This window comes from Macaca thibetana, chromosome 7, assembly GCF_024542745.1.
Source record: "Macaca thibetana thibetana isolate TM-01 chromosome 7, ASM2454274v1, whole genome shotgun sequence".
NCBI classification, from domain to species: Eukaryota; Metazoa; Chordata; class Mammalia; order Primates; family Cercopithecidae; genus Macaca; species Macaca thibetana.
Genome location: NC_065584.1, coordinates 88,724,233 through 88,736,763, shown reverse-complemented (window position 1 = coordinate 88,736,763; position 12,531 = coordinate 88,724,233). Strand labels below are relative to the sequence as shown.

The window sequence follows — 12,531 nt, the reverse complement described above, 5'->3', positions numbered from 1 at the left end:
CTGAGATTGCGCCACTGCACTCAAGCTGGGCGACAGAGCGAGACCTTGTCTCAAAAAAAAAGAAAAAAAAATTGTAAAAAAACCATTTATCACACAATCTGCACCTAAAACAATCGTATCACAATCTGCACGTTATACTACACAAGTCTGATATATATTGTTTTGTTTGCCAACTGTTTCACTGTTCACATCCCTCAGGAAGTTAACTAGATGATCAGTATATTGAAAAGAGATAATTTCTTACATTTCTTTTGAATTTCACAGCATATTGCAAACTAAACAATACTTCTTGTTTGGTAGCTGAATTCTCTGTTGACATAATGCCATTTTAATTCAGTTCTGAGCAAGTAAAGCATACCTCTGTAAAATCTGAAATCCATTTCAGTATATAAATCCATGGAATGTCATCCCATCAAAAGTAATTTAACTCTAGGTGAGCAGCTTAATTGTAGTAGAAGCCCACAGCTGAAATACTGGAAACACTGATGCAATTCATTCGGGAATTTATTTTTTTCTAAAGCTGAACAAAACCTAATTATGAATTAGAAACATTTAAATGGCAACTCTTAACCTATAGTGCAAACACCAGATTCCACAAAACTGAATTCCTTTGTCAGTAATCCAATATTTAGTAGTAGCTGCTGCTTTTGTGGTTGTTGGTTAGTTAAAATTAAGTAATGATTCCAATTTGAAGATAAAGTTTCAGTGTGAATTTTAGTAAAACAGTCATAAAAATACCTGAGACATACTAGAAAGTAAGATTTTCCCTCATGTTAAAAAAAAAACTCTGCAGACTTTTATTTGAAGCCCACCTTTTGAAAATCACAAATCTTAGCCCTAACATTTCATAATCATTTCCTAGTGTTTTGTTTCACTTTTTCAATGAATAATATTTCCCCATTTAAATTTCTCAAGGCATTGATTGCTGGAAAATTTCCCACACGTGCCCTCTGATTGTCCCTTATGGACATCAGTGAATTAAACTTGGTACACGTCAGCTACACATTCATTGTCTCCTTTCTCAGCTGAGCTTGTGAATGAACCCCCATCAAAGGCTCCAAAGTCTTAGAAGTACTAATATGTTAAGAAAAATACATTTTTAAGGGTCAAAACAAAGTTACACAGAAGCAAATATCAGGGAAGGACTTCAAAAGTCCTCCTCAGCAATGAGTGTCCGTGACTTCTTGAGATTCTTCAGTTTAACAATGGCAGAAGTTACTAAAATCTCTCCATGAATTTTGTTGTCTCTTGTTCGCACGTTTACAGCATTATTTATCTTTTCCTTTTCTCCAACCACTGCAGAAAAGAAAGGTAAAGAAATGTATTTTAAATCAGCAATTTGCCAAACGTTAAGTCAGCAGTCCCATGACAAGTTTTTATCAAGTTTTTATTCGTTATTAATAAATATCATCTAATGAGCATTAGGTTCATCCTCTGATAGTTAAGTTTCTTGAGGGAAGGAATGACTTCTGATCCCATCTCTCTATTGTCCACTTGAGAGAACAGCTATTGTGGTCCTAGGGTGCAAATGAGAGCAGGGAGCTCTTACAGAGTCACTGACTCCACCTGGCATACCTGATGAGCCAAGAGGTGGACACCAGACCCATGCGAGTCAGCCAGAATTTTCTGGAATGTGGGTAAAAAGTTTGTTCTCTCTAGTGACCCATATTGTGAGATGAAGCAGGAATCTACAGCCATGCTTCTTGCCATACAGAAGGAGGAAACCGGTCTGCAGATAAGCAGAACAAAGTAGATATTCAAGAGAAGCATAAAGAACCAGAGCGAGACAGGAACCAGAAATGGGAAGAAATAGTCCTGGTGAGGGTTGGGCTCCTGATTGCTCTTCTAGTGGTTTGGCTATTTAATTCTACCTTTCATGTCATGGGATACTCCAAGACCCTTCCAATAAATGCTGTCTTTGTCTAAACCAACTTGAGATTTCTGCCACCATAAGAAGCCTGATTTAAACACCACAATACCTACTATGATGTCAAACATTATCAATGAAACGCTGTCAATAGAACAACACTATGCATATTTATTTTGCCTTCTACAGACTCTCAACTTACAGGAAATAGCAATACTATGCCTGCAGTTATATCAGTGTTAGTTTCTCTTAATTTTGGAATCATTTTTAAAGCCTAAATTTTAGATTCTGCATCGAATTAGTCATGTGCTAAAAGGACATTTTACTTTTCATCTAAATCTTTTCCTTTGGATCATTTTAAATTTGGGATCTTTTCTTTCCATTAGTTTAAACTTTCCTAATAAGCCAGAAAAGTGAGGGAAAATATTACAGGCCTGTGAGGCTGAAATATAAAGTATATAATTCTACTGATGGGATCATTTTCACAGTTGTTTTCATTGTTGGCTTGCAATACTAACTATTGCTAGTAAAACTATCCCAGAGGATTCAGGTGAAACTTTATAACTCTTCTTCCAGCAAACAATAAAGAATACCTAGGAACAGCTAAGCCAGGAACACTATGGACTCTTCTTTTTGTATAAGTATTAAGTAGTTGAACCATATTTATTTGGTCTTTTGGAATTGAAGTGAAAAAAAAAAGCATTTGGAAAAATATATACAAACTTAAATTACCCAAAATAAAATTATACTGAGCCAGCTGTGCATTTCGTATTTTCTTATTTAGTGTACAATTATGATCTAAGTCAACGTCAGCCATAAATCCTTCTTCAAAAAATTCACTGGATACCTAGAAGAAAATGAAACACCTTTATTGTTACATTATGGTCCCTAGCCTCCAAAAAGACCCCTGTTGTTCCCCACTCTTGGTATTCACACCCTTGTATAGTTCCCTGCTCACTATACCAGAGAGGGTCTCTGTGACCATAAATAAGTGCGGAAGTGTTGGCACATCATTTCTGAGACTAGTTTATAAAAACCTGCAGCTCCCATCTCTCTGAGATCACTCGCTCTGGAGGAAACCAGCCACCATGCTGTGAGGACATTCAGGCCACTTGTGAAGAAGCCCCGCTGGTGAGGAGCTGTATCCACCAACTGTGAGTGAGCTCTGAGGCCTGCAGCCCTGGCCAACAGCCTGACTGCAGCCACAGGAGATGCTCTGTGCCAGAATCCACCAGCTGAGCTGTTCCCAGACCCTGACTCATAGGAACTGTGAGATAATAAATGTTTATTGTTTAAAGCTGCTAAGTTTTGGGGTCACTTGTGATACAGCAACAGATAACATTCTTCCCTAATAGAGCCATGTAGACATGAATACATATGTTTTAAAATACTAATTTCTCAAAAACATTAAGAAATGAAATAGTTCTGATACAGCTGCAGAGACATGATTCATGTGTTACCACCAACTGCTGAAAACATGGTTTAAGTTAATGTGTCAGTTCTGCAATATTTTAAAGCATGAAGGACATTCCAAATTGATGACCTACACAGAATACATGCAAGATTATTATGTACTTTAAACATCTCTGATTTTACCTGAAGTGCATATTTTTCACAAGTTGGCCCCACAGGGATGACCATTACCTGACGAGGAGATAGCCAGAAAGGCCTGAAAAATACATAACATATGTATTTTCAAAGTATAATAATGGTTACTTATTACATGATTTTCAAATAACCAAAGATTCTTTTAAAGACTTCACAAGAGGGCAGTTTCAGTAGAGCAGCATGGAAGAAAACCAAATTATATTAAAGTTTGAAGGCAGCAAAGTAAACAGAAGGATAATTTTGGAATTTTGATAGCACAAGTGTAGGTAGAATGAGCTGGCAGACAGCCCAAAGGGCTGATCATGCACTTACTGTATGCCCCAGCAACTGCACTCCTGGGCGCTTGTCCCAGAGAAATGAAAGCATATGTTCACACACGATACTGCACACTAATGTCCACAGCAGCTTTAATCAGCAAAAAAAAAAAAAAAGGAACCAACTAATTTATCTCAAAACAACATGGATTGCTTTCAAGGGAATTCCACTGAGTGAAAAGAAGCCTACTTCAAAAGTTTGTGTACTGTATAAATTCATTTATGTAATATTCTTTATATGACAAAATGATGGAGCTAGAGAACACGTTCATGTGTTGTCAGATAAGAGGACAGGGGTGGGATGGTTTGAGTGTGGGGAAAAAAGGGGAGCAGGAGGGAGCCTTACAAGTGATGGAACTGTCCTGTGCCTTGACTGGTGGTATTACACCATCTGTCCATGTGACACAGCTAAATACACATTCACACAAATGAGTGCATGTGAGGCTGGTGAAATCTGAACAAGGTTGGTGGATAGTCTCAATGTCTACTTCTTGGTTGTGATACTGTATCTAGTTTTGCAAGATGTTACCATTGGGGAAAACTGGGTAAAGAGTGTGCTGAACCTCTCTGTATAACTTTTTTTTTTTTTTTGAGATGGAGTCTTGCTCACCCAGGCTAGAGTGCAGTGGTGCGATCTCGGCTCACTGCAACCTTCGCCTCCTGAGTTCAAGTGATTCTCCTGGCTTAGCCTCCTAAGTAAATGGGATTACAGCCATTGCCACCACACCCAGCTAATTTTTGTATTTTCAGTAGAGATGGGGTTTCACCATGTTGGCCAGGCTGGTCTCGAACTCCTAACCTCAGGTGATCCACCCACCTCAGCCTCCCAAAGTGTTGGGATTACAGGTGTGAGCCACCACGTCTGGCCTCTGTATAACTTCTTACAATGATGTGTGAACCCACGATTATTTTTTCTAAAAAAAAAAGATGGCAGGGTAAGTATAAGCAATGTCTGCTGTGGGGCATGTTTGCCTTTTCCCTGTCATAGTGAGTATTTAGTCTGAAGGTGAAAGGATATGCAAAGAGGACTATTTCAGATAGCACTTTATGAATGTGCATATTTATATATTTATTCTCAAATTATAAACACAAAATAATACATGATAAATGGCAAAACACAGAAATACAGGTTATATAATAGAAAGTACATGATTTCTTTTGAGCTCTGTCCTTACCCCATCCTCAGCCCTACTTCCCTAAAGGACCCACATTTTAGCCATCTTTACTTTTGGCTCCTGGAGAGATTTCCCCACAAGCCTGACTGCTGTCTGAAGTCTGGATGTATGAAGTGCAGGGATTATACCTCAGTCTCTGCGACAAAGGAAGGCATGCTCAGTGCACTGGCCCCAACCACCTCCTGTCTCCCTCTCCATCTCCTATTTCACTAGTTCTCTCTTTTTTTTTTTTTAAACCACTTTCACTGCACCATTCTAATGCAAGACACCATCATCTCTCACCTATGGTAAACTGTTTAAAACCAACTGGAAAGAAATATAAACATGTTAACTCATACTCAGGTGGCACACAGATTCATGTCCATACTTTTGGGTTAACTGTAACTTCAATAGATTAGAAACTCTATGATACCTAAGTGTATTTCTCTTTGATCACAAAATATCAGGAATATACACAGACTCTCCAGCTACCCAGGACTTTTGAAAGACACTTTGTTTGGGACACTTCCCACCTTATGTTTCCTGCTCAAAAATTTGCTTCCCCAGCCTCGCTGGGCATGAATGCTAGTATGCATGGGTGTGATCTAGGTTCTGCTAATGTATAAACATGGCACTCTGACTTAAGACAGAGTGGAGAAGGAGGCACCACATGGAATCCATTCTGGCAAGGAAGGGTGATGCAGAGACATGGAGCTTTTGGAGGAACTGGTTGCAGTGACCCTAGCAGTATCATCCAGTGCCCAGTGTCCACAATGGGAGCTGCAGGGACTGAGCCCAGCAATAGTAGCAGTGGGGGCAGTAGTTTCTGAAAAGAGAACTAAATTGCATGAGCAGATGCTCAGCCAATTTCTAAAAATGGAATGGGAGGTAGAAATTTCACAGGTGGTTACCGGTTTGCAGCATTTCCACATACTAGGATGCATCATCACAAGATGTTGTCTGCCAGCTGGTGCCATAACTGCTAGTAAAGCTACTTGCTTCTGAGTGCATGGTGACAGTAGTGAATCCCATAATGTCAGTGCAATGCTTTACTTATTTGCTATAAAATCTCTTTCATAGTCAGAAGCACTGTTGTGTTGCTGGCAGCACATAAGTACATATTTGGTGCCACTGGCAGAAGCATGGCAGCAAAGAAGAGCAAAGCAAAATCCACAGAGGGTCTCTCTTCAGTGAGAACGAGGCATTGGTCCTTACATGACGAAAGGGATTCAATGTAATCAACCTGCTACAAGACCACTGGCTGTTCCCCCAGGTTATGGTATCATCCTGGGGGATCACAACTGTGATCACTACTGATGGCAACCAGAATCCTCAGAAGAGATGTAGCCAGATGGAACTTAGTGAGGCAAAGTCCATATTGTTGAGCCCTTGCATATCCACCAGTGGCCACTTTGCCCATGAGCCACTAAGCAACAACTAGGGAAAAAAAATAAGCTGATTTTAACCGAATGGGTCCTCTTGTATTAGAATATTGAAAAATTCCTCAACAGTGGGGGCCTTTTGATGGCAATACCACCTCTGTTGGCCCATTCTGAGTGATCATCCACATTTCTGCTTCCCAAATCTATGTAATTTATTTTTCAGTCTAATTACTTCTAGATCTTTGACCTTGTGGCCAAAGCAGTAACTAAAGCCCATGCATCCATGTAGCTCCATACCTCCGGCCATTCTTCCTTCCAGGCAAAAAGGACAACAAGATGCACTACTCAAAATTTTGCACTTTAGGACACTTCCTTTCCCCACTGTCATCCTAATTGGGCTGTGCTGCTAAGTCATCCTCTTTGAGTTTGTGCCATTTATGAATCAGGTTTACATGTTTTTCTTCTCAGTGGCTGTAGGGAACCCCAAAGGCAAACAATATGGGTTGAAGGAAGGATGGCTGGAGGGCAAGAGGTGGTACCTAGGAGTGTGGGTCACATGTTTTCAAGACAGCAACTAGATCTCTGAAGGGCTTGAAATAGGTAAAAAGATAACTTTAATTCTACCGAGTCCCGCAAAAGGTAAATGGTACATTTTTATGCCACTCTCCCTTAGTTTTTGTTTTCTGATCTGGCAAATGGAATAAGAATTCTTTATTTGCTGTTTGGATACTTGCTAATTGTAAGGAAGGAAATGCCCTTTCTTTTGTTACTACTTTTATCTTTTACACATGATGTTTTAAGAATAGAAATATTTTTAAAAAGGAAAAATAAGTAAATTAATAAAAATTAAAAAGAATAGACATATAGCTTTTTTTTTCCATATCACTTACCATTTTCCCCCATAGTTTTCTGAAAGAATGGCTATCATTCTTTCCACTGATCCCAAAATGGCTCGATGAATGATCACAGGTCTCTTCTTATCATCCCCATCCTTACTAAAAAATGAAAATTATACATTTAAGTCTTTTCCTAAGAGTCAATAACTATCTTCTAGCCTTATATTTTGAGAATAGATTTAGATTAGTGATATCAGTTATCTCTCCATTAACCTTATTTGTTCTGTGACTGTCTTGTTTTCTCATTGCTTTGTTTCCTAATCTTTTTTCTTTTATTTTAAAAACTTTAATTAGAGAACACTGAAACATATACAAAAGTAGAGAGAACAGTATAATGAACTTCCACATACCCTCTCTCAGCTTCACAAAATGTCAACTCCCAGTCAATCTCATCTGATCTAAATGCAACCCCATTCTTGCCACTATCTCCCACATTATAATCTTCATTTTTAAAATGTTCCTGATATGTGTTCTTGAAGTCCACTGGTCAAATTCCCTGAAACCCTCGTGAGGTATACCTTACATTTAATTATTCCCTCTCCCCCTTAGGAAAAAAAAAATGAAAAAAGCAAATGATGACTTAGTTGTAATGAAGTTAGCCACTTCAAGATTTCTGCACAAGTTTCTCAGAAAGATAAATTTCACATTATTGCAACAAATGTAACATGTGACACTTACAAAGTTCTTGTGACAAATTTTTATCTAAAACTTATACCAGATAGCTACTACTAAAATAAATAAAACAAATTTAACAAATAAATAATAAAGTAAAACAAACAAATAAAAACAGAGAAACCCATTCATTAAACCTACTTCAAATGAGTTATAACTGGATATCATCACTGCCAGCCATTTCTGCTAAGAGCCATTGTAAAATAACTGCAGGCAAAACCCTGTCTAGACCCTACAGGAAGCTTTGGGGTAGGGGTGGGCGGCTTGAGTCCATTTCTATGCAGGTATATGAAGAAATTAATCCCACAAATTGAAACCAGTATGAAATATTCCTGAATATTACATCATGTTGATTTTGTGTGGGGAAGAAAGAGAAGCAAGCTGATCCTTTCACAGAGCCTGGGTATCCAAAATTTCTGTCCCATCATCTCTTTTAATCATGTCTAGACTTAAGAAGAGCAAATAGTGACATAAACTACGATTACACATCTATGCTATCAGATAAACGTTGCAATGAATGCCAAATTCCCCCAAAATAACCCCAGTGGATTTGCTTACAATTATATTAGATTAATAGATAAATTTGAAGAGAATAACTTCGCAAATGTTGATTCTTCTCATTCCAAAGTGTGGTATGAATCTTCATTTAAATAACTTTTTTATGGTATTTGAGAAAATTTTATAGTGTATGCTTATAAATAACATCTATAGTCATGTGTTGCCTAATGACATTTTGGTCAACAATGGACTGCATATATGATGGTGGTCCTATGAGACCACAAAGAAGCTGAAAAATTCTTATCATCTAGTGATTTGTGTTACAAGCACCTACAGCATTCAGTACAGTAACATTCTGTAAAGGTTTGTAGCTAGGAGCAATAGGCTATCCCATATAGCTTAAGTGTGTAGTGCCCTATTATCATCTACGTTTGTGTAAGTACACTCTGTGATGTTCACACAACGACACATTTCTCAAAACATATCCCTGTCATGACTATATTTATGGGGATGCATGACTATATTTATATTTATTGTTAAGTTTATTCATATTTTCTATTTTGTTGTTGCTGTTGCTTCTGAAATGTTTTTTCCCATTGCATTTCCTAGCAGATTATTGCTAATATTATAAAGCCAAATTGATTTTTGCATTTCTACCTTCCTTTATTATTAGTCCCCATTTTCTCCATTTGATTCTGTTGGATTTCTCTATATTTTAACATCTACAAATAATTTTATCTCTTTTTTATCTCTTTTTATCTCTTTCATGTATTTGTAATCCCAGAATAATTTTGAGTAACAATACAAATAGTAGTCATATTCATCTTCTTTCCAACTGTGCTGAGATGTTATTGCTGTTTTCTGATAAAGGCTCTTTATCATGATAAGGAAATTTTTGTTCATTTCACAGGAATGAATGTTAACTTTTATCTGACGCCTTTCTGCATGCTGAATGTAATGAATGACAACAGCACACTCTCATCCATCCCTGCTTTTTCAGGGAAAAACCCTTACTCAATTATGGTGATGACCTTGATGCTTCTCTCTCCTCTTATACATAAGCCTGAGCAAATCACATCAGTTCTTCCTCCAAAATACACTCCCAGTACCCCTACTTTGTTCATCTCTATGCCACCTGGCTCCAACTGTCATCGTTTCTTACCTGATCTGCAATCCACTGCTTTCACTTTTGCTTGCCTACTCACCATTTGCCACACAACACCTATGATGGCTGGCTGGGCTGATTTGTTTCTCCTCCACATCCTCCTTAAATGAGGAGTTTCACTTGCATTCTGATGGCCCTAAAGAATTTTGTTGTAGGACTGATCCTGAAGGTTTGACTTCTTACTAATAGTTGTGACCCTTGTTCCTCCAAAAGGGAGAGATTAGACTTTTCAGAGTCCTACTAACTCCACTGTACCAATCAGCAGAAAGTTAGGGGTCAAATCCCAGAAGCTTTTCCATTTTGGCACATGGTGTGACCTATGGGACTTGGCCACTGGGTGGCGAACACATGGAACAGATCTGAATATCACTATAAAGGCTTCGATAACTGAACTGACACCGAACCACAGCCCACAAAAGTGGGTTGGAAATTTCCACCTGAACCTAACCAGGCAGATTCACTGCCAAAACAAGACAACCTCCTTAGGATTTAAAGAAGACACAGCATCTCATAATATTCAAAATGTTCAGGATATAATCCTAAATTACTTAGCATATGAATCATTGGAAAATTCTCAATTTGTGAGAAGAAAAGACAAACAACAGTCCAGCACAAGAAAACACAAATGATGGAATTACCAAAGGCTAGAAACAGCCATTATAACTGTATAACCTAAACACACCTGGAGTGACTGAAAAGACTTAAAGTCTCAGCAAGAAATATAAAATATGAGCAACAGACATTGTAGAATTGAAAACTACAATGACAGAAAGTTTTAAAGAGTCATTAGATGGATTCAGTAGCAACAGAGATGATAAAGAGTTGGTGAATTTGAAGATAAGTAAATAGAATGTATCCAATCTGAAAGATATACAATGAAAGACCGAAGGAAGCATAAACAGCCTCAGAAAACTGGAAAAATACCAAAAGGTCTAATATTCAGGTCACCTGAGTCCCAGAAGAAGAGACATAGCAGAAAAGAAATATGGAAAAACAATGGCTGAAAACTATCCAACTTTCACAAACCAATAACTTACAGATCCAAGAAGTTCAAACCTCCACAACATAAACTTGAGTAAGTCCACAGTCAGACACATCACAATCATGTGACACATAAAGGAAAAGTGACTCAAATTACTGCATATTTCTCATCAGAAACCATAAAAGCCAGAAGGATGTGTAACAATATTTTTTGTGTTTTTACTTTGCAAGAAAATATACAACTTAAAAAATAAAATCTCCAAACTAAGCAGTTCATCAAAAATATTTTGGCCTACAGCCTACAGAAACTGCTACCATTTAGAACTGTACAGCGTTATCATTTCAGTGTGTAGTGGCACACATGTAAATAGAATAGACCATACGAGGACACATTACAACTTAGGAACTCACATTTGTTCAACACTGTAAACAACATATAGTGTAGATGACAGGAAAGCTCTCATGTAATGTTTATTTCACAAACATGACCTTGGAAGAATAAGATAGAATCTCAGTTATTTACATAAAAATAGAAAAATCAGCTTGAGTTTAAGGTGGCAAATCTTTCTGTAAAACTAGCCAATCTTTCACCCAGATTGAAGTTTTAAAATTTGCTCTTTGAACAGGGATAATGACATCTTACTGCAAATAATGTAAAATATTTTTTAACTACTCCGGTCATATTTTGTATTAAATTTAATAAAAAGTAAAAGTAAGAAAGCTAAGTTTTTACTTTGGGAAATGTTAACATTTATGCACAAGATGAGAACAAGACTTAAAAAAACAACTTGATAGAACTCAGGAACCCCTCCAATAAATGTAAACATTGGAAGACTTCAGAATTTATTTCAAGATCCTCACTAAATCATTGGAGCAGTAATGTTCTAATATTTATCTCATTGTAGGCATCAAAATTGTTCTATATTTTCACTACATAAATTTTATTTCATGTCTACTCTGGAAATGAGATGCAACAAAGGTTAACACAAAAATGGATGTCTCTGTTTTTAAATTAGAAGATGAGTGTTCTGGGCCAGGAGCAGTGGCTCACGCCTGTAATCCCAGCACTTTGGGAGGCTGAGGTGGGTGGAGTTAAGGAGTTCGAGACCAGCCTAGCCAACATGGTGAAACCCTGACTCCACTAAAAATACAAAGTTTAGCCAGGCATGGTGGTGCATGCTTGAAGTCCCAGTTACTCAGGAGGGTGAGGCAGAAGAATTGCTTGAACCCAGGAGTCGGAGGTTTCAGTGAGCCAAGATTGTGCCACTGCACTCCAGCCTGGGCAATAGAGCAAGACTCCATCTCAAAAAAAAAAAGAACATGAGTGTTCAAAGTTTGCATTAACCTCAGAAGTGTCCTCTTGCCATACTACTAATTTAATATATATATTTAAACAATATTTTTAAAATATTAAAAGTAAGTAACTATCAACCCAGAATTGTACAATCAAAGAAGAAGGTTATTTTCTTTGAAAGTACAACAAAATAAAGACATTCTCACATGAAATAAAATAAGGCAATTCATCTCCAACTGATCTGCTTTAAATAAACTTTTTTTTCTGTTATATCTTCAGATATATGAGAAATGATACTAGAGGGAACCCTGGAACATCAGGAATGAAACAAGATCAACAGATATGGTAAATATTTGATAAATATAATGTTCTCCTAAGCTCTTTAAAACGTACTATGATTGAAAACAAAAATTATAATATTGCTTATGAGGTTGTTAATGTGTATGACATGTAGTATGTAGTATGCCTTCCAAAATTAATTTTTTTAAATAACAAGACTTGAAAGTCAAAATTGTGCCTTGATCCGTGGGCTGCAGAATGAATGCTGTGTTAGCAGGCATGAAAAAACATTAATCTCCTTGTACATCTCCATCAGAGCTCTTGGATGACCAGGTGCATTGTCAATGAACAGTAATCTTTTGAAATAAATCTTTTTTTTTTTTTTCCTGAGCAGTAGGTCTCAACAGTGGGTTTAAAACAT

At 37.3% G+C, this 12,531-nt stretch overlaps 1 protein-coding gene across 4 annotated transcripts in view; it reads right to left on the bottom strand.

Moving 5' to 3' along the window:
* Positions 1 to 486: 486 nt before the first annotated feature.
* The window catches only part of TARS3 (threonyl-tRNA synthetase 3), a 78,272-nt gene continuing 66,227 nt past the window's right edge, over positions 487 to 12,531 (bottom strand). For 3 of the 4 annotated variants that reach the window (XM_050800060.1, XM_050800059.1, XM_050800061.1), the window contains exons 16-19: positions 7,216 to 7,320; positions 3,464 to 3,536; positions 2,600 to 2,714; positions 487 to 1,296 (exon numbers count right to left, since the gene is read on the bottom strand). In XM_050800060.1, the coding sequence (XP_050656017.1) occupies positions 1,148 to 1,296; positions 2,600 to 2,714; positions 3,464 to 3,536; positions 7,216 to 7,320 (442 nt within the window). In that variant the 3' untranslated portion in view covers positions 487 to 1,147. Of the gene's footprint in view, positions 1,297 to 2,599; positions 2,715 to 3,463; positions 3,537 to 3,897; positions 4,704 to 7,215; positions 7,321 to 12,531 lie in introns of those variants that run through there. The other variant, XM_050800062.1, reaches the window with a different exon arrangement.